General features: G+C 38.6%; 1 protein-coding gene across 8 annotated transcripts in view; it reads right to left on the bottom strand.

Moving 5' to 3' along the window:
* Positions 1–27,574, bottom strand: part of ZNF521 (zinc finger protein 521) — a 234,612-nt gene that overhangs the window by 97,993 nt on the left and 109,045 nt on the right. For all 8 annotated transcript variants that reach the window (XM_059836074.1, XM_059836075.1, XM_059836076.1 and 5 more), the window contains one exon: positions 22,130–22,214. In XM_059836074.1, the coding sequence (XP_059692057.1) occupies positions 22,130–22,214 (85 nt within the window). The remainder of the gene's footprint in view (positions 1–22,129; positions 22,215–27,574) is intronic.

Genomic DNA, 27,574 nt, shown 5'->3' with positions numbered 1-27,574 from the left:
CATGGTTATTAAAAGTTGGTGTTTACAGAAATAAACCATAATATTCTGAAGCTGTTACTTCATATTACAGTATATCATTCTGCAAAATCCAGACTGCAAGGTCTTCAGGATGGGGACCTTGTCTTTCTTTGTCTCCCAGGGTATGCATTTGTATTTTTACTTGGTAAAAGAATAAACAATCACTATCCTCCCCTATATCCCTTCATTACATTAAAAGCTGACATTTTAAAATAAGGATTGCAAATGAACACTCTTTTCATTTATCCATTCTCTCCTTCCTTCCACAGCTCCAGCAATAATTACATTTTTCTTACCATTTAATTTGGAATAAATGTGTGCTGCACCTGTACTTCATGTACAGCTCCTGCACACTTTCAGTGTTTTCAGTGGCTTTGGAAAGAGGAGAGTGGCATGCTCACATTGTTCGCTGGCTCCATTTCTTCTTTCTGCCTCCCACTCTGTCTTCTTCTTTCATGTCAATCATTTTGAACCACTTTTTCACATTTCTCACTAATCTCTAATACCGGCTTCTCCCATCCACCCCATGCAAGTGCTTTAGATGGCTGTAGTTCACTGCTGCTCAAGTATGTGAAGAAGTCTTCAAGATAACCACACCAACTGAAATAGCTAACGTAGCAAGCCAAGCTAATTAAAACACAGTGAATTAGAATACAGCTACACGAGTAAAAGACACTCAGAAAAAAACACAGAGCTGCCCACTAATACAGCTAAAAGAGCACCAGAGTCTTGCTACTTAATTGCACAGGCTACTGGCAAGCAGTTTTAGCTACAACAGATGACTCCCTTTTAGCATCCAAGTCCTATGCAGACTATTCTAAATCAGACTTTATTCATTATGATGAGCTACGAAGAATTACTTTAGGATCTACAGTTAGTGTTACACAATATTTGTTTAAAAAAGATTTGAGGGAAATCTTGTTAAAAATTCTGAATGGTATTGGAATTTTGAGCATACGAGCTTGCCATTCTAAACCATTTGATTAAATTTAACCATAGGAAACTCTTCCAAGACCTAATGAAGCAGCAATTACATCTGAAGAGGGAGCCAAGCCAAGAATTCTACCATTCCAATATCTCTCCTTTGAACATCATGCTACAATATCTGATCTGCTCAGTTTTGAGTTTACATGTACAATAAATCTCTGAGCTTTTGGATTTGTATAAGACCCTATAGACAAACATGGTACTTACTTTTTTTTTTATATATAAGGATCCTATTGTTTAAAAAAATTGAGAAAGTTTTAAGATTTTAAATATTCCAAAAAAAGCACTGTGCATGAAATAGAATCCAGATGAATTTAAAAATTATGCAAGTATTTTCTGGGTCTAGCTGAAGAGCAGATGCTGCCTCCATGCTCACTCCCCATCTTTCACAGTACTTTAATATGAATTTTGACAAATAGATAAAAAAATAAAAAGAAGTGAAATAAGGGTAGAGTGAATGTTAACATTTTTTAAAACAAATGCTGGACCTAATCCTGGCTTCACTTGCTTTGTCATAAGCATTTCCTGACACTTCATCATAATCACCTACTTGGTAACTCACTGAAGACAGCGTAGCTGTGTTGGTGTAAGTGGGATAAGAATCAATACCACCACTTTCCCTTTTGATTTAAAGGAAAAATTGTTAAAACTGGGTAATGTTTTCAGGTACTCAGCAAATGCAGATTGTTTGGTCTTTTCAGCAACATCATTACGTTGCACAAAGATGACCTTTTTTGTGATTTAAGATGTAGCTAGAGCAATCCAAGTACAGCCAAATCGATGGAAGCAATCTTGCTCTATTTCCAGTTTTCCAACATTTTTTTATTACATGTAATAGAACATTTTAGCATAATAACTCAGAGGTCTTGAGATATGGAGAAATAATGTTGAAAAGCAATTCTTCACATTTGGCTTTCACCACATCAAGTGCAAACGGTGAACTTTTAACTTAACTTAAACATGAAAATACAATTGCTCCTTCTAAAGTCTACATCCTTATCTCTTGCAAAAAACCACACATTCATTTCCAGTGCCTCCAGGTAAAGACTAAGGCATCTGTCACAAGAACGGTAAGTATCTGAAGGATTTGGAAGCAATCTTTTCGTAACGTTTCTTTGGAAGGGAAGCAGGGTTACTCAAAATTCATACAGATTATTAAGTTTACATCCACACAGCAGGTATGGTACCATATTATTTCCCATCAATAGTGTTCTCACCTGCTGAGACTCTCTCTTTGGTTCAAGACGGCCATTCATTACGAGGCATTAGTACTCTACTACACAAACCAAAGTTATGCCCCATCAGAGAACTGGGCAAGCCCATAATACCCACACTCAGCTCACGAGGACTGTGTCAACCTATCTTTCGAGCCCTTCATTTTGGTGATTTAATAGGCAAGCAATTTCTTACTTCAGCAGATTTGTTCTATATTATCAAAAGTCAGATATTTCTGGACAAACGTGTGGGTGTTTAAAAGACTCACAAGGCTCCCCAAAGCTCTGCCGTATCAGTGGAGTATGCACTGACAGCAGGGACTCTTTATGACAAGAAAAGCTGATCAGCTGCAAGCTTTCTTATTGATGAATCCAACTCTTCACCCGGTCTAAACTAAGCCTGTGGGTTTTGTGTTTTTCTTCTTAGCCTTCTTTGAGGCCTGCAGAAAGTTATGAAATAGATTTTTCTAGTCCTCCCAGGAGCAAGGCCAGGTTCATATCTTGACCTTAGAAACAAAGTAGACTGCGAAAGCCAGTCTTCTCTGCCTAACATAAAGCAACCTACAACATGCAACATAAGGCAATATTAAGAGTGAGAAATGACAACCAACGTATCAATATTGGGGAGAAGAAATAATAAAACCTGGCCATATTAAAAATTCCAGCAACAACAGCACTGAACAACCCAATTTTGGCTCTGCTACAGTCTTCATTACCAAGGGTGGAAGCAAAGAGTGCTTAGTTGGAAGGAAGATTTCAATTACAAGTCAACAAAAAAGAAATTCTTTATTGTAGGGTATTATTTATTTTTAGGTATTTCAGTCATCTTATTTTGTAACTGTTCTAGCATATATTTGGGTACTGAAATGTACGGCCACATATAGACTCTCACAACAAGACACACTAATGAAATACAAAATAACCCTTACAGGACTGAATCTCCTCTCAGCAACATTAATGTAAATCAGCTCAGTCAACTGGGAGACATTGATATGAAACTCGAGTGAGGAAAGAATTGGACTCTGATGCTTTGAACAAGCTGCCCAAGTATATTTTAGAAATGTGAAGGCTGTTAAACTGTGGGTTCAGGAGCTTGGAAGACAACAGAGGTGTAAAAATGATAAACCCTATTTTTCATGGTGAAATAGCACTAAGGAACTAAAATATGGTCCCAGTATACATAAATACTGAAGTGGAAGTTGCTACCAAAAGCATCAACAGTTTAACACAAGTAAGAAACCAGATTCTTATCAAAGACCACAGGATTGGAACGGCTAGTTCCCACTAGCGTGAGTGACAGCGGTGTTTGTGCAAATCCCACGTATGCTGATGGAATATGGACCCTGAAATCTCCATGACCTTGATGTGCAATGTTTATGTCTACACCTTTAGCCTCTTGCACATAATGAGATGCAATCCTTTAGCTTTATGCACTTCACCAGGCATTCAATTAGAAAAAGCAAATTTTGTGGGGGGAAGAATGCTAAGCTATTTAGACAGAAGGTAGTGAATCAAAAATTGCAAAACTTCAGCTTTCAAAAATAGCCTAAGTGACCTCTTACAATACTCTGACCACTCCATCACAAGCAGGAGGCAACCCCTGTGAAGAGCGAATTCTGGCAAAGTTCTCTCTTCACAGATGATGCACAGCTTAAGCTATAATGAGTTTTTGGGTTACAAATGCTGAACGCATTAATATTCCTTGATGATAATTATCACAGTATAAGCACCTTTCCCAATGTGAGTAGCATAAAGCAACTGAAGCAGCATTTTTACTACATTTGAAACAAGCTGGAAAATGGGATTTTCTACTCTCGTAACCTGAGGTCAACATACATCAAGCTATGCATATTAAATACATCTACCCTATATAACTATATAGACCTTTCCATGCATTCACACACATATGTGCACTTAACACCCTATTTTTTTGAATACTTAAACAAATATGCCATACATGAACATGATTTCCCAAGCAAAATAAATCCAACATTTTAAATAGGACCCAAATAATCTGTAAACAGGCTACACTGCTATTTCTTTGAAACTGAATTATTTTCTACAATATTAAAAAAAAAAGAAGCAGGTATTAGCTGCTGATGCAAATGGAAATTTGAAAAAATATATATATTCACCCAAACTGAAAATAAAATTTGCAGAAAAACACTGCCTTCCACCTTCCAGGGTTAAACTAACCACTACATGCGACACCAAGTGTGGCTTATACCCACCACAGACAGACTTTCTTTTTTTATGAACACCTGAAAATACAGTTCTTCAGTGGGCCAAAATTATTACACACAGCTCACAGACTAAGTAATGAGTAGGAAGACTGGAGATATCCCCAGGAAACAGAGGAGAGGGAGCCTCAAGCCAGGCAGCCGAGCACCTCCAAAGCTGTTCCTTACCTGCCGCTGCAGCCGGGAGAGTGCAGAACTGCTGTGCTGCCTCTGCATGGGGCAGGAACATACTCATCCTGGCAGCAGCAGCAAAGTTACTGATTTAATAGCCAGACAGGCTCACCCAACCTTTGTAGCCCACTCTTAAACATGAACAGGGGCAAAAGGGTGCACACCAGCCATAGCACCTAAAATCCGCGAGCCATCCCAAGAAACAGGAGAATACCCATTGTGTCACGTATTGAACTCTAATTCCTTCCAAAGATAACAGGAGATACACCTCCTTAAACAGTATAAATGGGCTTGGCTGTACTTTAAGTGCAGGACATTTAATTATTATACAACTACTTACTGAGGATTAATTAGCATACAACAAGGATCTGAAACATGCAGACATTTGTCAAAGAAGACGGGGTTTCTAATGATTTATTATTGTTTGATTAACAACATCATGCAGCAACTATGTTATTAAATCTCTATTTTGCATACTACAGAACCTGAAAGCATTACCTAGTGTTGTACTGTCTTAGTCTCACAAGAGGGTAACAACTTGATCTTTGCTTTTCTCTCACCCCCAACTCAGAAAATGTTCATTGTTACAAACCATGTACTGGTAAGGAGCCTTTAAAATATCACACTGTGAGTTGCAGGGTTTTTACTAAATGCTATAATACTGTTCTAATATTCTGTGCAAATAAACTCAGTGCAGCTTTCTTCTGATAAAATGGGAGCCAGTTTGAACCCTCAATCCGAAAAATGGGAATCAATTCTGGTGTTCTGTGGGTGTGAAATCTGCTGAATGTATTTATGCCATGTTGTCCTGCACTTCGTTTAGGAAATATGCCATGTTACAACCATTTCAAGAACTAAAGCATAATTTTTACTTATGTGCTGCAAAATGTCTCAAAATCCCATTTGAATATATGGCAAGGTTTTGAGGGAACCTTTGCTAAATATTTAACAGCACTATTGGCTTATTAAATACTGTAATGTGCAAGCCATGAAAGGATGATATAAAGCACATGACATTCTTTTTCACTTAACATTGGTGCTCACTTTGAACACTGTACAAGCCAATTCATCAGAAGAACTGATGCATTCGAAGAAGTATTCCTTCTTATCAGATAAATGTAGCAATGGCATCTTGCTATTATAAAAATGATTAAATCCCTCCTTGGTTAATTGTGTAAGATCTGTTCCTCTGCAGTAAGAATCCCCTCTCCATCTTACCCGCTAAAACATCTGAAAAGATCACATCTGAAAATTAAAAGTGATGTAGTGAAATCGGGCTGGCACAAGATAAATTGCTTATATGAAAGGCAAACCTAGGGGAAAAAGAGTCGCGTACAGAACATGCAGCTTCAGTTTATCACACATAGAAACTGCATGGCTGACCATTTTACAGGTAGAAAATTGAATACCTTTCTCTGCACATCACAATGCATTTGACGACTAGATAATACAGTGACAGTCATGTTAAAAGTACAGACATAAGACTGAAAATACTCTATAAAAATAAACATGTCCATTAAAACAAAATCAAAGTAACTTGGTTCACGACAACAGATGTGCTTCAGTAGGAATCACTGAAAACAAATTTATATCTACAATGAAATATATTAATACAAACTAACAAAAAAATCTCTTGGCATGGAATTGCCTGCAGAGTGTGCATTTATTCTGTAAACACTGTAACAATGATTATCTGTCCTTCCAGCTCTCAGTGGAGACTCCTGCTTTTGAAAATGTCTTGTGGTGACTTACTAAATTCAGGCTATTTCAATTAGTATTACTGCACATTAAAAATTAATTGTATTAAAGAGTGGATTAAGGTTTAAATTTCAATTCTACAGTGTGTGTGCTAGAAATGACAGCTAAAAATCAATGCTCTCTGGCCCATAATCGGAAGTTTGTACGACCGAACAGTGTGGAACTGGCGTCAGTTTTAAAATAATTGATAGTTCAATTCAAGGTGTGTCAGCTCTAATTCCTGATTTAAATGGAAATGCTACAGAGCCGCAGTATTAAGCTAAAGAAGAAACTGCAAAAAAAAGCTGCCTTGCATTGAAAAAAAATGTGTCATCTTCACAAAGATGGAAAAAATCCAAATTACAGCTCAAAATTCACATGTTTGGTATCACTGAGGGGAAAAAAGATGTTTTAATGGGATGATGACTTCATTACGGAAGAAATGTATTTTTTTTCCGCATTTAGAACATGTTGTTAAAAAATACCACCCGGAATTGCAATTTAGGCCCCAATCTTACAAACACTTGAGAACATATATAGCCTTATTCCTGTATAAAAGGAAGCTTATGGCATCTATTCATGTGAATAAAATCACATGCATACTTACACATTTTCAGGATCAGACCCTTTCATTACAATTCCTAATGCACAGTGGTGCCACGCAAGCCTATTTGAAACTTTTACTGTGTGCAACAGAAACAGATGCAGGTACACAAGTGAGCCTGAGGACCCTGTGACGCTCCTGCTTTGGGACGCTTCTTGCAAACAGTTCCAGCAAGGGCAGCACCAAAGAACGTGGCCACTAGAGCCGCAAGGTGATACACTCAGGAGCCCCGATACTGTGCAAGTCACACGACGGAGCTGTAGCTTCTACTTCCACCCCTTAGCAGAGCACCAGTGGGGATGCTGAATCCTCAAGCTGCAGTGGGAGGGGTGACAGGAACGTTGCTATCAAACATATCAAAAGCATAAGTGATCAGGCACCGGGCTATAGTGACGAGGGTATATGGGAATGGGCAACGGTTCCTTGTACCTCCAGTAAGTGTGTTAGGCATGATCTCCTGAGCTGCTCTGTTGTTGTAGAACACAGGACAATTTCTTGGCCTCCACATTACATGAAATCAATTATTATCTTCCACTTTATTGTCTGACAAATCAGTTAAAACTTGTCTTCATGACTGAAGGCTGCTTCTTGTACAACTAACACAGAAATCTGCACTCTTACCTTGCTGAAGCTTCTATTTAGACATTGTCACTGTAAGTTGGAAAGATTTTTGAGAAGAAAATGTCTTTATTAAAATATTTGTATCTTTACAACAATAATAATTTTTATCACTTGGGTGAAACTGAATTTTGCAGAAGGTTCATTGAGATCATGGCCCTGGATGATAAACTGACACCACTGCTATAATTCTTCCTTTGAATGTGAACACAGTGCCAAAAGGAAAGGAAACAGCTCAAGCAAAAAAATTTTTGCACTCTTCTGTATTGTAAAATGTATGGGGAATAGCAAGAAGGGAAAAAGCATGTTATACTTGTTATAATCTAGTATTGTTCCTGTCTGAAAATGGTTAGCAAGAAATGCCAGTCACTTCTATCAGCAACAAACTAATTTTTTTAGAGCAAACGATGAAGAACACCGCAACTCTAGTGAACAGACCAAGCTGGCATCACTAAAGTATTGTAAAGCCACCCAAGATACCAGAGCCTGGAATTGAACAGTCATTGGTGTGTACCTAGGAGACAAGTTGATGTCCAAAATGTTTTTAAAGATCCCCTGTGCTGCGTGGATGTCCAACAGCAAGTCTGGCATCAAGAGAGTAAAGAAGATGGGTTGTAATAACAACAATAAAAAAATAATCTGGTGCAAATGGACCCCAAGGTGTAGTAGTCATCCCCACGCAACAATCACCCTTCACTGCAATTTACTGATGTTGCTTCATTACAATACAGCATACAAAGGGGGCAATATTAAGGCATACTATTTAAAGCTACAAGATCCGTGGTGCCAGCTATAGCTGGTACTGCATCAGGACTATAGATTAAAAAGAAGGTAATTTCAGCAGAGAATACTGAAAAATGGACACCCTCCTGAAGGTGTACAAGTGTGTAATTTTTGCAAGACTTAGCCAAACACCACAGTAAGTGATTGAAGCGAAAGACTGCCAATACATTTTATAGTGTGAACTCACAAATTCGTTACAAAAGCACAGCAATGTTTGGTTGCAGATTAACGACAGCCAAGGAAGACAAAGAAAGGCAACTGGTTTAGACAAGGGAGAAAAGAAATGTTTTCATATGATAGCAGAATATATAGAAATTGAGAAAGAGATTTGTGCAGGGTACAGGACCCGCAGAGTAGATGGACCTTGAAGCAACTTTCAGAATTGCAGTGACAAAGGACAAATTCTGAAGAGGAATAAGCCATTGACTCATGGAAGCCATCACAATTTCTGTTAACTCTCTTTCTGTTAACTGGTTCTGACTGGGGAAGAAATGAAGGACAATTTCTGTTGTGTGGAGAAGATGATGTCAAGAATAGAAATCAGCTGGACTGCATCTGTGAGAAGTGATGCTGCAGTAAAAGAGGAAGAACAATTTTTTTTAAATTGGCCTCTGAAATGGATAGGAAACATGAATCGAATTTGGGAGCTTTAAGGCAAGCAGCAGAATTCCTCATTAGCCAAGAGATAATAAAACCCACAATTTAATAGCTTGCTATTTACAGCATTACAATATTTCTCCTTCTTAATGTACGTTAACTAATTTATCTTGAAAAATCTCTGTGGGTAAGTACTGTCTCCATTTCACATTTCAACTACTTATTTTAGGCTCGTGAAGAAGTTGTCGGGAGTGCTGGAACCACCGCAAACTTCCACCCATTCACACTCCCATTTTGACATTCTGAAACAAAAATTGACTTTGTAGCCTGTCAAGCAAAGACTTGGAAAACAAGACTTGGAAAAAATGAGTTCTCCCTTCATACAAGAAAAGACAATCCCATAAAGCAAAAGGAGAGAGAGAGAGTATGTCGTGCCATGAAAAGGTTAACTGTATTTTGTGGGAGATAATGGCATGGGAGAATTCAGAGTCAAAGAGCCTTCCAAATCTGTTTTTTAAGGAGATGAGTGGGAAAGATACATTTAAGAAAAAAGGGCAGGTGGAGTGTGTCGAGAGTGCTTCTCTTGTCAGAGAAGAGAACTTCTACAGAAGCTTTAGGTTGAAGGAGACAAAGAAAATCACCAGCCCACAAAAAGGCTGGCCTGGAGGACCCATCGCAAGGGTTGAAACAGATGCACGTGTCGCACAAAAGCGGCCATTGATGTAAGATACAATAACCTAGGTGCCATATCATAGAAATTAGTGTCCTATATTCTGTCACCTAATTTATGCCCATGCACCACCATGAAGGATTTTTCTTGGCAGTACAATTCTGGTCTGTACTGCTAGGCACACTCCATCACCGGTGCAAATGCAGCAGCAGGTAAAAGTAGAGAACTTTTCCATTATTAAGAAGTATCCCTAAAATTATTTTTTCTAGGCTAGCTCTCTGCCCAAGCCTATTTATTTCATTTTTCACTTACTTCATTTTATTTTAATTTTGTTTTAATTTTAGCCTTCTTTTTTTAAGCTCAGCTACGTTTTAACCAGAAAAGGTTAAAAATACCATCCCTGTTAAGTCTGACTTGAAGAATAACAGCACACAAGGAGCACTGTGGGTTAAAAGTTCAAATTTGGCAGGGAAATGTCACTCAGCTGAAGAGTATTTAACTGTTCTGGTGAAAATTGGTTTTGATTTGATCATGTTATGACAGTTTGCAAATCCCACTTTGCACTAAGTGATATTTGGGTTAGGCTTTTTAACCAAACTTCGAAGCAAATGGAAGGCTGCGTTGCCTCTGAATGACTAATTGAGCGAGGTAGTAAACATCAACATCTCCCAAGTTGTTCAATGAATTACACAGTGCTCTGCAGGAGTCTCATCTGGGGGGCTTGGGGGGGATTTTTTTGCACAGTTATCTAACGTCTTGGCACTCACATAGGTGCGCAATGAAAAGCAATGAAGCCAGAAGCACAGTGGGTTCATTGTGAAGGTTGTCTGCGAGAGGGTTGGGAGAAAGGGTGCCTAGCCAAACAGCTAGATATTAAGAATATACTGCTGAGGTCCTGAACTACAACACTGTATTCAAGTGCCATGTGAGAGAAAATTCAAGTTGTATGGCTAGGGACTGAAAAAAAGAAAACCAAACCAGGATGTTACAAGCATATCCTTAACTCTGGCCACTGTACATGTGTTTTATGATTGCTTTTGATTATACAAATATACTAACCCTTTTATCATTCAGTCTAACCCAAACACAAGACTCCTACCTTTCAGTATAAACACACTGATTGAGGCAGTATTTTGAAATAAGCTTTGTCCAACACACTATGAATAGCATATTCCGTACAGTCTCTTGGATAAGTACCACATATATTGGATTATATTCATGTAATAAAAATAATGTGTTATGTGGCTTTGCACCTTTGAGCAGGTCTCCTTCACTCTGCCCACTGCTTCATTTCCTCTGGGACTTCTCATCATGCCCTGAATTGCACAACATATTCAACCAGCAGGTTAGTTAAAAATATATCTGCCAAAAGGAATGTTTCTTCTTCCTTTCTCCCTATACATTGAATTTACCTCTGTAATTATGTTAGTTTAAGGCCACATGACAGAATTACTCAGTTCTGCCCCACTGATATGTTGTTCCCATGGTTTTACCTGCATGTTTCACTAAGAGGGCGTATAGTAATTTTTCAGAGGCAAGAATCCTGAGATTGAACTTTCAGGGCTTAACATTTTTGTGCACAGAAAATTTTAATTTGGTAACATTTACATTTCTCATTTAGCAATTAAATGTTTTTTTTTTTAATTTCACAGACATTTATAACTGGTTTGCTGGTTGCTAAAGCAGCTGTCTTACAAGCTGAAGGACATGATAGATAGGCTGTTCAGCTTGTAGACACACGCATACACCCGTGTGCATAAGAAGAGAGTGCATTCAATCATAAAACAACTTGTATTTTCAGTAGGTATTACCGTTTCACTTTACTATTGATTTTCCACTGGCTCCACTTGAAGAAAGTAACTCTATGTGTGAAAAAGGGTGTGCAGGAGTATCTTCTGACCGTACATGGTCTATGAGGCGTGCAAAATTAAGGATTTTTACCTAAATATAATTCTAAGCTCCCATAAAGGCAGAATTAAAAGTACTGCTTACTGAAAGCGTGGTGGTAGCTCGACCACTATGCTGACGAGATGGAAGGAGTTACTTTCCTCAGTAAGGATCACTAAGTGTGTCACTGGTTAATTCCTGTTCTATGCTCCTCATTAGCATTACTCTCAAGTTTCTGGTTATCATATCCGAAATATTAAGACATAATAAGTACGAAGGTGCAGATAATTGGATATTAACCAGAACATACTTGACTGGGCAGGAGGTAGGGCCTTGCTTAAACTAATCCTGAAATGTATTAATCACCAATTAATGAATGGGTTTCAAATTCATTTTCTATTATAGAACACCTCTGAGTATCTAAGCTTTTTCTAATAAAATGAGTTGGAATAACAGGATAGGAATAAGAAACACTCCAATTTGAGGCTGGTTTGAATTAATTCCCTATAGCTTGTTGTTAAGTTCATTGAAAACAATAATCCTGTTATGAGTGACTTTCTTTATAAGGTTGAGAAAATAACCATATATTATAGCACTTACAGGCTCTATTTGCAGGTGCAAATGGTCATACAGAGGCTAAATTCAGAACAGAGCTAGTTCACTGGAGAACTGCTATAGCACTATCTATATTTCTTAAGAGCAAATCTAGCTCTATAAGACAAGCAGCGCAAGACCTGCACCAACTCCAGATGGATGTTGCCAATTAATGATTTTCAGCGTGAAGACAGGTATACATGTATGTCAACTGTAAAAAAAAATTCAAACACCTCCTCTCTCCACCCTGGCCCACTCTGGCAACCCGGGCTTTTGGAGGGTGGAAGAAGAATGGTGGCAGGGCAAATATTCAAGAGATTATGAAATCTGGTTAAGAAGCCTGGCGGGGTGGTGGGGAGAGTGAGGGAGGGTGGTGTTAAGGTCAGAAGCCCCAGCTTCGGACAGCTTTGCTGATTTTGCATTAAGCATGCACACTTAACCAGCATTACTAACTAGCTTGACATGCTTGTACTTTTCTCAACTAAGAGACTAACTGGTTGCACACAGTTAATCTCTAAATAATGGAAGTTTTTGGTAACCGGGCATATTTAAAATCCAAAAAGAAATGCAAAAAACAGAAACAAAGTTTCAGGTTTCCCCCCCTTTTTTTTTTTCAATATAATATTCTTACATGTCCAGGATAATTTTTAAATAGATACTTTAGCATTTTTATAATTTGAAATGGGTGCCCACTACCGCACCAGAAAAAAACCACCAGAGATCCTTATTGTTACTAATGAAGAAAACTGTAACAGGCATGGTTGAAGTACTATTATTCCCCTTTCTCTCTTCTTGCTGTCCTCAGTGTTATTTACATTGATGTGAATTGCAAGTAAACCAATATTATCCATCTCTGTGTTTTTTCCTTAATTTGTTGACTTTAATTTTAGTAAGTCTTAAATAAGCGCTTACTGAAGATGAAGTAAGATATGCAAGCAAGTAGTCCTTTTATCAACAATTTTGCCACAGAAATACACAAACATTTCAATGGCTCTTCATTAGCAAACAAATCAACAAGTGATATTTTAATGCATGACTTTATTCCATCTCTGTGGGGACTGTAGTTGAGAGTGTGATGTACAGTACAGAGAAAGGAATCATCAGCCACAATGTCCCAGGGCTCTATCCATTGAGGACTTCTCAGCCTCTGCTTAAAGAGTGCATTTAATTGACTGATAGACAGTAGCTTCTTTGTTCACAGAAGACAGCGAAGTAATGGCAGCTTGAAAATCGTACCATCTACAGGATCTCCTGAGACTAGTAACAGGGGGATATGTGTCAGGAATAAATAAATAATCTAATTATTAAGCCACTTCCTGTCAAGTTAACTCCAATTTGTTGGCTTTTGAAGGCAACAAAACGAGGCATTTTTCCTCATTATGCTTCTCTTTTTATACCACTGGTAATCACAGGCGGATTAAAGGGTGCCTGATTGGTTTTTTTGTCAAGGAACTGAGAAGCAGCCAACAGTACAGAAAAACAGAGTTGGGGTTAGAAGAAATTTCATGCTTGTCTCCTTTCCAGCTCCCTAACAGCCCACACTGCTGCCCCATACAGTGCTGCCAGCTGTACAGCAAATGCGTACCCCTCCAACGGCGGCCTACCAGGCCACAGGCTCCATCCTGAGAGCTGTGAGATACCTTGCAATCTTGGCAGGTAGCTACTGCTGTCATAGGCATAATTCTAAAGGTGACCTACGAAACCCCGTCAGCTCACCAAATGCAACAATATGAGCAGCTGAAGTTCGACACCCACTCTCCATATTGGCTTCTTTTGTTTCGCTTCCTGCGCTTACATCGCAGGGAGAAACCTTGGGACGTAGTCCGTCAAAGAATCAGAGGCTTCTCCGCTCAGAACAGGGACGATTTAGAAAAGCGATGGTGAGGCTACCCTCTGTGCTGACAGCTAAACACAGCCCGAAGGAATGTGCTACGGCTACTGATAAAGCCTGCAATACAAATGGTCAGCAACAAAGAACAAAAAGGAAGGCTGACACCATGCCATTAATTCAGCCCGTGGTGCCTGAGTATTAACATGCACGGTGTATCACCGCAGCGTCTCAGAGGAGAATCTTACAGCAGGTAGAGGGAAAGGAACAACTTTCATACCGCCTGGCATTACCTTTTGGTAGCGTCCCCTTCATCATGTGCTATTCATACCACAGGCATTTCTGCAGGAAAACTCTAAAGCTTACGTGCGCTTTGCTTCATTTCTTTCCAAAGTGAACTCCGGCCTGAATTGCGGACATTTGTCAAACGCTTCTTTTAGCAGTATTATCATTACTATTATTACTACTACTAATATTATTTAATAATAAGACATTTTTATTCTATTTTATTAGTTTATTAGTTTTGAGTCCAAGATGCCCCCCAGCCCCCCCCAAAAAAGGGTTCATAGATGTTTGCACACTGTGTCCTGACTTAACCATTTGTGAATTTAAAAGCCGGGATGGTCTTTCCTCAAAGCTGTCTCAAAAAGCAAGCAAGCGTTCCTGCTTCCAACCCCTGAAACGAAGTGCCAGCTGCAAGCAGAGCAGCTCGGTGGGCGAAAGCGTGGACCTGGGGCTGGGGGGGTGGCAGGGCGCCTGTACCCGAATAGGTGACACACATAACCTGAAGCCCAGTGAAGGGTGCCGCTCTAGCATGTTTACAGCTGCCTTTGCCATTTCTGAATATATCTTGAATTTTTTGTTAAATTGCGCAGATAATTAAAGCCTCTTCATATTTACAGTCTGCTTCATTGGTACCATGAATTCTGTTTTCAGTTACTGTCTGCAAATTCCCTCCCTGCACAATTTCATACTAAGCAATAACACTTCATTTTACATAAGTTTTATCTGATGTCCCCATACAGAGCTGCCAGCTGTACAGCAAATGTGCAGCTCTCAAACTGAGGCCTACTAGGCCACAGGCTCCATCCTGAGATCTGTAAGGCACCTTGCTGTCATTGGCAAGCGTTCACTGCTATCGCTGCTACCATCGCTCCACACTACACACAACTTAAAATCATCTGATTATTAGAATTTGTGGTCCACACTCCATTTTATCCTTTATTTAATCTATCCCCAGATCACACATTTGTTTAAATGTTTTGGCTGGTTTACAAATCATGCAGCCATCTGCACAGTAGGTGTGACACCATTTTTTAGACAAAAGTTACATTACAAAACAACAAAGATAAAGTCATTTGAAATGCTTTGGTGTTTGTTATTCTGCCTGGTTTGCTTGGACCAACTCTAAGAAATAAATAGAATTATCTGTGTAAATCGATGAACATCTATGAAAAACAACACCCAGCAGAACGCAGAGCTTGCTCCATTACCTACGTTAATATCATGACAGCTGAGGAGAGATGACCTGGCCCACTTCTCATCTCTCCTGTACAGATGGCTATTAAAGAGAAAGTATCCCTTTTGTATGGTCCATGCAGAAAGCCTTTATGGGCTTTTCAAATAAGCCAGCATTGCCCACAGGAGGGTAGCTTCCTGTTAGTATTAAACAGCCCAGATTTCGCCTATTTTGTAACCCAGCTCCTCACAAAATAAACCTATGTTTTCTCAGATTTAACACCAAATCCTGGTTTTCCCGGGTATTTCAATTACATCTCCTCATTTTGCAGACAAGGTGACCAAGTTTCGTCTAACTTTTAGACAACTTCTTGCCAGCTCTATCTGTAAATAGGAGATTCCCAGGCATCCAAAGGATTTTCTGATGCTAAGAGGGTGCGATCCGTCTTTTCACTATAAACTGACAATTTCCATTTCTTACTATTCAGGAATCAGTAAAAGATGACAGACAAAAGGAAGTCTCCACCTCCTTCCTCCTCTAGCGTGTAGATGTGTATCTCTGGATTCTTTTTCTCCAAACTTTGGGTAAGAGGGACTTCACAACATCAGTTTAACTGCAGAGCAATTAAACTGACATTCTGAAGATGTATTACTTGAGGTCAACATGGTGCAACAAGTATTAGTTGCCCAGCACAGCTTTCTGCATAAGTGAAAGGAAAATCATGGGTTTTAATGATCTTAGGCATTAGACAAATAACAGAATGTGTGAATGCCACATGCTATTACAACCAGACTAAAATTTTCTTGGGCTCCAGAAAGCCGACTGAGGTATTTCTTTTGTCTTGACATCAGTGATGTTGTCCACATGTACCATAATGTACACTCCACAAATGTGAGGCAAATAAGATGATTTATTTTTATAGGTTTATTATGCATGCAGTTAATACATGCATAATGCAAACATGCATATCCACACAACACACAAGCATATATACATATTATATACTTATATCACTGTCACTGAAAAAATTAAAAATCATGAGTTGCACTAAAATGTGTCTTTACGTCTTTTAATGGTTATATACTACTTGTTATTGTAAAACACAGCTGTAAAATTCCTTTGCAGAGAAATTAAAACGTTAGATCCCACTTTCTATATACTACTCTTCTTAAACTACAATTGTTCCAGCATAGATTTGTTTACTTGGGGTTTAATGAAGTATTTGCTGGTGTAAACTAGAATTCTTCTTGTCAACTGCAGGGTTGCTTCATCCTGTTTTCCCATTTGCTTCCTAACTTCAGTGCTTGGCATCTTTCTTTCCTTCCCTTCATTTCCTCCTCCTGCTCACACCTGCTACCTCGCTCAATGCTACACAACATCCTCCCCTCAAAAACAAGCCCCCCACAATAGACTTCACAAAACGTGTTTTATACATGACACTGAAAAGATTAAAAAAAGAGAAGTCTGTTTACTTATCAGAAATGACCTATATAGAAATTGTCAAAAGTAGGGTTGCAAAAAGATACTGAAATCCTGACCATCACACACTTCGCCCTTGCTCCCCAACTTTTCAGAGGGGTAGTGGCTCTTGCTATGACGCTGGGGCTTGCTTTCTCCATCGACAAAAGCAGCGGCAAACTAGCAAAGATTGTGGCTGTTTCCTCCTTTTATCATTCTCTTTGTCAGCCTGATCAGTCCTCAATGGTAAATGTGCTGCTCTGTTGTGCACAGCCAGCGGCTCGCAATTTGCTCACTATGTTTCATGAGACAGTTGTTTGTGGCTGTTTGGAACACATTTACCTCTTTGGGGATTTATGCGCTAGTTGCAATGCCAACCTCCATAGTGATAGAGATTTCTTTCTAACTAAAATAGATAATTAGAAGCTGGTAATTATTGGTCAAGAATTATCAGAGTGAAAAAAATTAAGCTCTTCATAAATAGTTCTTGGCAATGTAATCTCTTTACATTATCTCATGCCTAACAGCACTTTACTCAGAGCACTTACAAATTTACACTACTGCTGTTGAGCCTCATAATTTTATATGGAGTAATTCCTTTTCTGAGTTAAACGTGTCTGAACTCCCCCAGTTCTGAGCCACTCTGTATGTGCATGTCTGCAAAATCCTAGGCAACTGTTACGGCAACTGTTCGGTCTATTTACACTGAACTGCATCACATACTACAGATGTAAAGGAATCAATGGAAGAAAAAACAATGTTTAGCTTGTCTGCTTAAAATAACAGGGAAAATAATAGGAGGAGCAGTGGAGTGCAGCAAACAGAACACAAACAATGGCAGACTCTCTTCCTACCCTCTCAGGTCAAATGCCAACTGTAAACTATGTGATGAAAACAAAGGGATGCCAGAAAGCCTCCCTCTTTTCCACAGACACCATGCACCCAGAAATAGAATTTTCTCAAAGAAAGCTGATAAAAATGCTACGTATTCCACCCAGAGGGAAAGGTAAAAGAAAGAAGGCGGCTGAAGAATTACTATTTATGCCAGCATTTCCTAAACCCATATGAAACACGCGTGGATTTACGTTTCCTTCTTTCCCACTCAAAAGCTGAGAAATTATTTAACCAATAAATTTCAATACACAGAACCAACAAACATGTTTTTGTTTGGCAATCATCTTCACAATTATCCAAACAAAAGCACATGCTTACATCTAGGTCCAAAATAATGCCTAAACAGAGAGTGTATTTAAAAAAGCCCATGGTTTGCCTCACTTTCTGTCTGTTGGCATCCCCTAGCCTAAGCTTGAATCAGCGTGTAGTTTAAGCAAACATGGGCATTGCTTGACGAAGCATCGTGTCTAGAAATGTGCGGACAGATCTGTCAGTCAGAACTCTGGAACTTTCACTCACTTAACACAGGCAAGGAATTCCACTTCTTTGCCTCTTTGTCCTCATCTATTCAATGGAAAAGGCTTATTGCCCTGTCCCATCACAAAGACATTGGGAAGACTCGATTAAAGGCTGCAGAACAGTTTTAAAATGGGAAGTTCTAGAAGTAATGAACATGTAGTTACTGAGGAAAGCCATCCCTATGACATCTTTTTATATAACTTGTATAATAATGAATGTAAATTGTACTGTTGTCAAAGATACTTAAGGTTACACTTCACTGGGTCATCTGCAGATTTTACTTTCCATTAGGTGGCATAATCCCTCGTGTTGAATTGGTTGAAACGTATAATAAAACCTGTAAAAACACTATATATACCCTCCTAACAAAGAAGAGTAAGAGGCTTTTCAAATAGCCTCTAATCCCTCTTCCCCTGCTAAATGTCTAGTTGAGATTATATTTGATTAGACAAAAACACACACATACACACAACCTAAAAATACCTACCCTCAGTGGAGCTATTTTAGTCAACAAAGTAATTCTGGTTGCCTTATTTAAAAGTCTAAGTTTCACACTGGGGTTTTATAAACATATCTTTGCCTCAGTGACCTTCTATAATGCAACTTCTCTCTGTGCATGTTAGCAACATGAACTCAGTTTACATCCCGGGATAGTGTTCAAGGGGCACGGTAATTAGATGGGACATCATCAACTTTTCTAGGCTCCCAAACTGCTAAAAAGATGGTGAGTAGCAACTGTTTCCCTCAGCGGGCTGAGCACCTATCTCTATTAGTGGTTCCCACTCATTTCTGAGTGGAGTTTTGCAGATGAGTTTCCACCTTCTTGTTTGTCCCATGTCCCAGCTGCGTCCCCTTTTCTCTTTTCCCGGAATTACAATTATGGAGTCGTTCAGGTAAGAAGACCCTACATCCATCAATAACTGCAACACAGATAATGCTAACTTTTTACTATGAGAGGAAATAACAGCTCCTGGCACTGCCTGATGATGTCTGTAAAGGCATTTATTGCCCCTACATTTGATCTAGGGATTATCACACTGTTTGACTTTTAATGCCTGCCTTCCCAGATTACCTTCCCTCTCTCTTGCATTTAAAGTCCTCCTTTTTTCCCCTCTCTCTTCCTGAAGCTTTCTTAGTTTCGCTTCCCCAGAGGAGAACACTACACCTTGTTCTGCCAATCTCCTACTGGGAAAGCAGGGCAAGAAGGCGTATTTTATCAGATACATGTAAAAAAGGGAGGGACCAATGTGTTTAGGAAACCAGGTTTTTCTGTTTGGTAAATTTGCTGTGTCAACAAGTCAATATTCACTTAAGTGTTTCATCTAATATATTTTTCAAGCTACATATTGTTATGCACGCAGATAGATATGGATATATATATGTGTTATGTATTATATATATTCACACAAATGTGTTTGTGTGCATGTTTTCTGTATTATATATGAATACTATAAGCCTACCTACAGATGCACAATTTTAAATAGCTTGATGTCACTCCTTGAACCTTTCTCTCTCGACAGAATACAGTCTTGAAAAAAGGCCTGTGAACAATGATGTCAATTAAAGGGGAGGGGGGAGAGCGAAATTAGAAAGATAGCTAAGGAAAAATCCAATTAGTGGTGAGAAGGCTAACAGAATTGGAGATCAGAAATTATTTTTCCCTGTGCTTCGATTCTGAGGTCACATTCAAAACTCTCCAGAATGCTGATATTCTTTTCACTTCACCCCAACACAAAATCCCCTTGCATTTGCTTAATCGAGGCTACATCATTAGGAGCTGCACTGTTAAGTCTGGCAGCACAGATAAGAATCTTCCACTGAACACAGATTACCACAAGCATGACCGGCAAATCTCCCTGCATGTTTTGCAAGCTCCTTCTTTATTTCACTGGGAAGATTTTGTATTAAGCACGTTTAAATCTGTGTCACTATGGTTATGTCATGAAGCAATATCATGCATGATTAGACGCAACACAGACAAAACAATTAAATATTTTTTAAAAGATTCTCTTTCTCATTCAACCTCATCCAGCTTTTAGAAATAAAACGTAGGCAGTTAATTGCTCAGTTTAAGAAAACCTCAGTCTTTTCAGATCTGCAGGCTGAAGTTAGCTACCTGCAGTTGTCCTGCTTTACTGACTGTCTCCTCCTTTCTCTCCTCCCATTCTGACCCTTTACTAAAACTCATCCAGAAAATAGAGAAAAGAAGAGAAAATCTAAGTACTTCATGAAAGAAGTGGGCTCCTATTCTGAAAATGGCAAGTGGCAAGCAAACACACCACTCTGCCATCCCAGCATCATCCCTTACCCACAGTGTCCACATTCCCTATCACGTTTCAGTGTCACTATATGCTACAATTAAGAACAGGTCAAACACTGGATTCAAAGAAAACAACAGAAATGGTGAGTTCTGTTGTTGGTAATAACCTACTTTTAAATTCCACGGTACTGACACAGATTGAATACTGTGAAACAGTTCAAATTACCTCCTCCCCAAAGACACAAAACATCAAAACTAAGGCTTAATCCAACAGGCAAATCGGTTTGCTCCTTTACAAAACCAGCTTGTCATTTGCACGTATTCATTTTTATGATAAGTATATAAAATGTTCATGCTCTAATGTATTAAAACTTATTAATAAAGTACCCAGAAACATGGGCTATTAAGTTTTGGCAGGTAACTTTCTTTTATAGTGCTGCCAAATTACTAGTGCTCATGGAAGAAGTCTGCATGTTACCTTTAAAGAAAAAAATGAGCATCAAACTAAGTATTTTTAAGTTATAAAATGAAAAAACCCAGCAAATTCTCTTTCGCTGGGTATGTAATTGCTGGCTTCTATACCATATTGTTTGGTCTGTGCTTTGCACGTTTTTCTATTATTATAGCAAGAAAAACAGCATAAGGGAAGCAGGAGTATAAAATTAATGGTATCCACCTCTGTCTTGAAATGTGAAACTTGGACAAGAGGCTAAAAGCAAAATGAGACAACCCTGGCAATGTTATCTTATTAGCGGGCAAATGATGTGCTTGATAAATTTAATTGGCTGATAGAACTCGTAGTGCTATTACTGAGTGGTTACCAAATTGAAAACATTATGGGTAACCCTAGGGGAATAAGCAAATAACAGGAAAATATGAATATCAAAGAAAAAGCAGCTTTTGTTTTATTCCAGTTTACAACAGCCTTGTAAACATCAAGCCAGGCTTGGATTCAGGAATCCTAAAAGTCTTTTTTAAATGCTTGTACCTTAAAGAGCAGATTCCATTACTGAATACTACAATTACTTATTTTTTCAAATAAATGATAGTGTTTAATTGTATACAGATACGCTCAGGATTTTTTTCCAGACTGCTCAAACACAACAAACAATACTATTCTATGGCTATTTGAATTATTTATGTTTCCTAATGACAAAAACTCACCAGTTTTGATTTTGGTACCAAGGTGCTTGAGAAGTACACAGTAGTGTCATTACCGTAATAACTTCTGAAATTAAAACCTGTCTAAAACTCTACGGAAAGCTAACATCCAGTTCATTAACCATTCCTGTTAGTTTGTTTTCAATAATGCAAAAATGATTAGAAGTTTAATTTGCTAATCACCTGTGTTTTGACTGGCAGTGGATATATAATTCTCTGCAGAAGTCTAAACTAGCCCTTGCAGAAAATAAAATATGCTAATGCTTTATCAAGTCTAATAATATGAATAAAAAAATCAATCATGCCTAGGTTAATCATTGATGGATGCACAATTAATTTCTCCTTAACTCTGTTTAATTTTAGAGGCAATGATGATCATGAGTAAGAGAAATAGCTATCTGTCTTTCAGAAGTTTTAGTGCTTCACTTACCAATCATGTGGTTTGCAACATGAACTTGGATATCCCATTCATTGTAGAAAACCATCTGACATTTGATGCACTGGTAGGTCTTCTTCTAAAGAAACAAGGGTAGATAAAATTTACTGAAACAGACAATTGGAACCATTTAATTATAACTCAAAATACTGAGTTCAAAGTGGTCATTTAAAGCTCTCCAGCAGTGTTTTCTTTGAGGCTTAATTATTAATATTAAAAAATAACACTCTGCAGTTCTGTAGTATCTTTTATCAGAGTTTCCTGAAACTCTGTAGAGATTGGGGTTTTTTTTAGCTTCCTAACTCTGTGGACAGACCAGTATTGCTGAAACACCAGCTTTATATTCATGGAAGGTAAAATGCAATGAGGATATGTGGGATGTGATCCAAACAGCACTGAAATCAATGTGAAACCTTCATTTTATACCAATAGATTAGGCCCATTACAGAACTGGGGAGAAGCCAGGAACAGAACACAGAAATCAGAAACCTGCTTCTCCCTCATTCTCAACTGGGCTGCAGAATCTCCTCTGCACCATAGATCTTAAATGGTCCATCAGGTTGCTATGTTTCAAGGAGGGAAAAATCCCTGCTAGTGTGTACAAATGGTTACTGTGTCTGGGCAGCTACTTCAGTATCTATTGGCAAGCCTGTACTAAAACTGGGAAGGCTGGCTAGAAACCAGACAGAGAACAATTCTTCTGGACGCATTAGATTGGGCCCGACTTTCTTAAAAATCGTGGTGTATAGAGATCAAATTTCATTATAAACAAGGAAATGCATTACTCTGCTTTCTTTGGTGCATGGGAAAAGTTTTTCGTTTGTGTCTTGGTGTCTTTCAAAAGAGATCTGCTATTTCACTTTTCTACAAGGGGTACCACTTGTCTAAGACAGTTCAACATCCTAAGAATGTGATTTTCTTTTCTCTTATTATTTTTCTTGACCTGAATTGGCCAGAGATTTGCTATTGCAAAGTATTGCTTTAAAAGTGAAAACTAAGAGTGTATTAAAAGTAAAATTTTGGTTTTTCATCGTAAGGCTTACAATCTGCAGTTATCCAGGCATCTAATGAGACAAGGCAGATTCATAAAATTATTCAACTGCATAATTGCAGTACCAAGGACTCAAGTCCTAAGGTAACAGTCCTGGAGAGCTCAATTGTTGTTTTGAAGATGCAATGAAGGCAAGGTAAGCCCTGAACTGCCACATCAAGGCAGTAACTCAAGAGACATGTATCTTTCTGTACAGCCACAGACACCTTGCCTACATCAGCAAAAAGAAAAAAAAAAAGGAAAACCACATATTTTTTAAAGAATGTAATTACAAAAAGCTGGTACAGATGTAGTAAATTGCAGATTTCATATATATTAGTTGGGGAAGAAGTCAGGTTCACTGGATAATGTGCATCAAAAATCCAGCCTGCCTTGTACATATTTAACTTCTGAAGAGTGTTATGCAGCTGGTATTATCGATTATATTAAAAAAAAAAGTGGTTTTTTTCCTGACTGAACATTATTAATTAATTATTAATTAATTATTACTGGATTTGTTATCAGCATCTAAATTTAGATGCCCTGTCCCAGACAAAGTGCCCATCCATTAAGTATCTTTCTCCTTCAAGCTTGTAGGCAGGAATATAAAGACTTATTCAACATATGTAATTTCGTCTTACCAAGTTAACTGAAAAATTAGTGACTAATCAAAGTCAACTTTGAAATTAAGTGTTCCTGTGGGCTGCTCTTTACAAATGTCCCATTGCTTCTCAGACACAGAGGCTGTTTTAATTTTCTTGACGACAATAACAAAATGTGTTGTGTTGCTTCTTGGTGGAAACAATCATAAGCCTTCCTTGCTGTTTCTCATTTAAATCAACTTTAGTTTTCTGAAATGTAACCAAGTTAAATCCTTATGCAGACAAACAAAATCGATGGGCACCCAGAAAACAAATCTGCTTTGACTTAGTTTTACAGTTACGATTTGTAAAGCCTGCTGTTTTAAAAGATACAGCACTTTTTTTTGTTGTTGTGACAATACTGGTAACATTGGTAGAAATTCAGATTCAGTCTAAGGATTTCCTATTATATGTTAGTAAATTTAACCTTACTGCACTACACCTAGATCTATCAAAGACCTCTAAATAATGACAGTCACGATCAAAGATTTATTATGCTAAGCTCTTTACAAGACGCTTTTTGATGCTGACATATAGAACAACAATACTGCATAAATAACAATCACTTTCCCTTTTTTAAAAACATTGTTTCCCTTTAGAACTAGTTAGAAAATATTTCTTACTCCCTGATGACTGGCACTATATATTGTTTATTAGCATACCCCTAGCATTATTCCAGATATGTGACTTTGTTCAAAAACAAAGAAACATAAATGTAATGGCTGGTGTTTTCTCTTGTTAGCACGGTAATGCAGAGTGCATGTCAAGAATTGTTGGCAAAATTATGACTGAGGTACATAATGACAACAAATACAAAGGTTGGGGGTTTTTTGAAGTCTAATGCCAAAAAATGAACTAATTTGATAACAACAACAAAATAATAATTTACTAGCACTTACTAGCCTCTTCAAAATGATCTGACATATTTGCAGAATCACACACAGAGGTTTTCTTTTTATCATGAAGGGAAGAATGTTTTTGTGACTGCTGCTTGATCAAACACTAGTTCTTTTTTGTTTCCAAACATATTCTAAAATGTTGACATCAAATTTATTACCTCAACACACACTCATCTCAAAGTGTCTAAACTTGTGTATGGTTTTTATTTTAAAAGCAAACTCAGTAAATTCCATTTAGATTTTAAAATGATCAAACCCAGTCATTTTCACACCACGTTGAATAAAACCCACACACGTATTTCCATATGTTTCGCATTCTAAGGAAGTCCTTTTTCACTGCAAGTTACATCTTAGTCTCACAAGCTTTGTCAGAACCACAGGACTTGTAACTGCTCACAGGAGCTCCTGGGTCCTGATGTGCTTCATGGCTGGTCCCCATTCCCTCCTGGGGTGAGATCCAGGGGGAGACCCAGACCCTCCTCACTCCACGTTCCCACAAAGGGGAAACTTGGGGGAATAAGACAGAAATGAGCCCTGAGGTTTTGCAGATCCATGTCCCTTGCCTGGACAGCTGGGGAAGAAGCCTTACAGCACTTGTGTAGCACAGCACAGAAGAAAAACTGGGTTGTAACTCAAGGAGGCATTTGAATCTCTCTTGAGTGCCTGCAGCCCTTTGCGATACAAGATGGCTCCACAGAGAAAGAAGCGCGGGGCTGTGACAGCCATCCTTGCCTTGCCTTGCTGCAGCTGTTTGCAGCGAGGAACCCTGACTGAGCCCCCTGCCCCTCTGCCCGAGTCACCTGTGCCTACAGAGGACTCAGCAGGACGGAGCGGGCACCCCGGCCTCGCTGCTCCAGCTCACAGCCCAGGGCGTGTCGGCTCCACACAATGATGAAGGGGGGACAGCTGGGGGCACTTACACCCTAACCCGCCACCACTGCATTTGCCAGAGGACACCTGTCAGCCTCCTGCGAGAGAGAGAAACGTGGCAACATTCTCATTCTCCCCTCCAAACACAAAACCAAGCCCACGCACATTTCTTGTTACAGAGTAATTTCGTGTCAGCAAAGGTGGGCCGCAGAAGACCCTTACCAGTGCATTTCCATATGGACTCGAGCAGGACCAGTATGGCATCTGGAGAAGCCATACTGCACTCTAAACTGCCTTGTGGCAAAACTTCTGAACACTTGTTCCAGCAGAGAGCGACACATACATTATCAGATGGGATTAAGAAAGTGGTTTAACTTTTTCCTTCTATTTCTTATATTATTGTGGCCTCATCTTTTCGTAAAAACTTTTCAATAAACAAGTCCACAATCCTTCACTAAACCCTCTCCTGTCAAGAATCTAAGTGCCAATTTGTTTCCTACATGCTGAGCATAAATCTGAGGCCCAAGTCATTCCTGGGGCCATTAAAAATTGTCGTAGAAGAGTAACTGCTTGGACTAGGTGTCTCACAAGAGTACTGGGCAATGTGGTTGCCTCTTGCATTCCTGTTTGTTTGCATTCCTGTTTTCAGAACCAATTTAAAGCCTTCTGGCATGCAAAGCTTCTCTGTGACTACCTTTAATGAGCTTTGGATTGGGCCTTCAATCCATGTAGAGCATATGCATGTGTGCCTCTCTAACCTTTTGAATAATTAATGTCATGTAGACCTTTAATTATTGTCCTGATCCTCACTTGTCACTTTGCAGTTTTCGGAATATCCTTTCTATAAAGGTGCCCAAAGTGCCCATGTCATGTCAAATGAAGCTTTGCTCCTTTTATAAATGGCCGAAGAATATGGCCTTTCAATTGGTAATTCAATTTTGTGTCCAGAATTTTATTTTCTTTTATAAACAAAGTAAAACAACTAATAAACACTCTACTGGAGGATTTACAGTTCTATTCAGAAGTGCTTCACAAGTATGCAGAAGATCCTTCTACATAGCCTTCTGTGCCCTGTGACTGTCTGAGGTATCCATACATTCTTCTTTTTCTATTCCCTAGCCTCATTATATTACCTGAAAATGAACTGCATATGCTACTTATCTGCCCATGCTCCACCTCCTTGTCAAAGTAATTCAGAAATTTATCACCTGCCTATTTTGTTCTGACATTTCCCCAGTTTTGTACTATCAGGGAATTTCATCACCGTACTACTTATTCTTTCTTCCAGACTACTGATATGCTGCATAAATTCAACAAAATTGGTGCAAATAATGATCCTTAAGGCTTTCCATTATTCACACCCCTCCAACCTAACCTGCTTCAGTTCACAAGAGTCCTATGCTTTCCATACCCAAGTTAGTGTTTCTTTTCTTTTTTAATCAAGCAAAGTATCTCTCCCTATGCCATACTTATTCACCCAACAGATTAGTCTTTTGTGCTATACCATTTGCTAAAGCTTTGCTAAAATCCTGGTAAATCATGTTTATAGGCTTCTCTGTCAGCACTTGTGGCTACTCTCTCAAAATACTCTTTATTGAAAATTTTAAGCATCATCCTCCCTTTGAGAATCTTTGCCCTCTATCCTTCATTAAATCCAAACCTTCTAGGTGTTCTTCTATCATGTCTTTGATTAGCCTTTCTCTCATGTTCCTCACGGTTTAAATCAAGCTTACAAACCAGTAATTTCATGCATAATCCTTACATCCCCTGTTAAATGTCTGTTTAGTAGCCTTTTCCCCAGCTGTTGATACCTCTTCTTAAAAGACTATAAATTTATCTGCTTAATGTTTCCTTTTATCTTCAGCTCCTTTCTCTGAGAATTTTGGGATGGATATTTTTCTGTGTTTCTAAGTCACTTTTTGTATACTATATTCCATTATATTATACCCAATCCATACTCCATTCTTCTCCATGGGGAGGATATGCTACAAGCTCCACA

This window comes from Gavia stellata, chromosome 3, assembly GCF_030936135.1.
Source record: "Gavia stellata isolate bGavSte3 chromosome 3, bGavSte3.hap2, whole genome shotgun sequence".
NCBI classification, from domain to species: domain Eukaryota; kingdom Metazoa; phylum Chordata; class Aves; order Gaviiformes; family Gaviidae; genus Gavia; species Gavia stellata.
The sequence above is the reverse complement of the archived record's forward strand: the minus strand, read 5'-3'. Positions and strand labels throughout refer to the sequence as shown.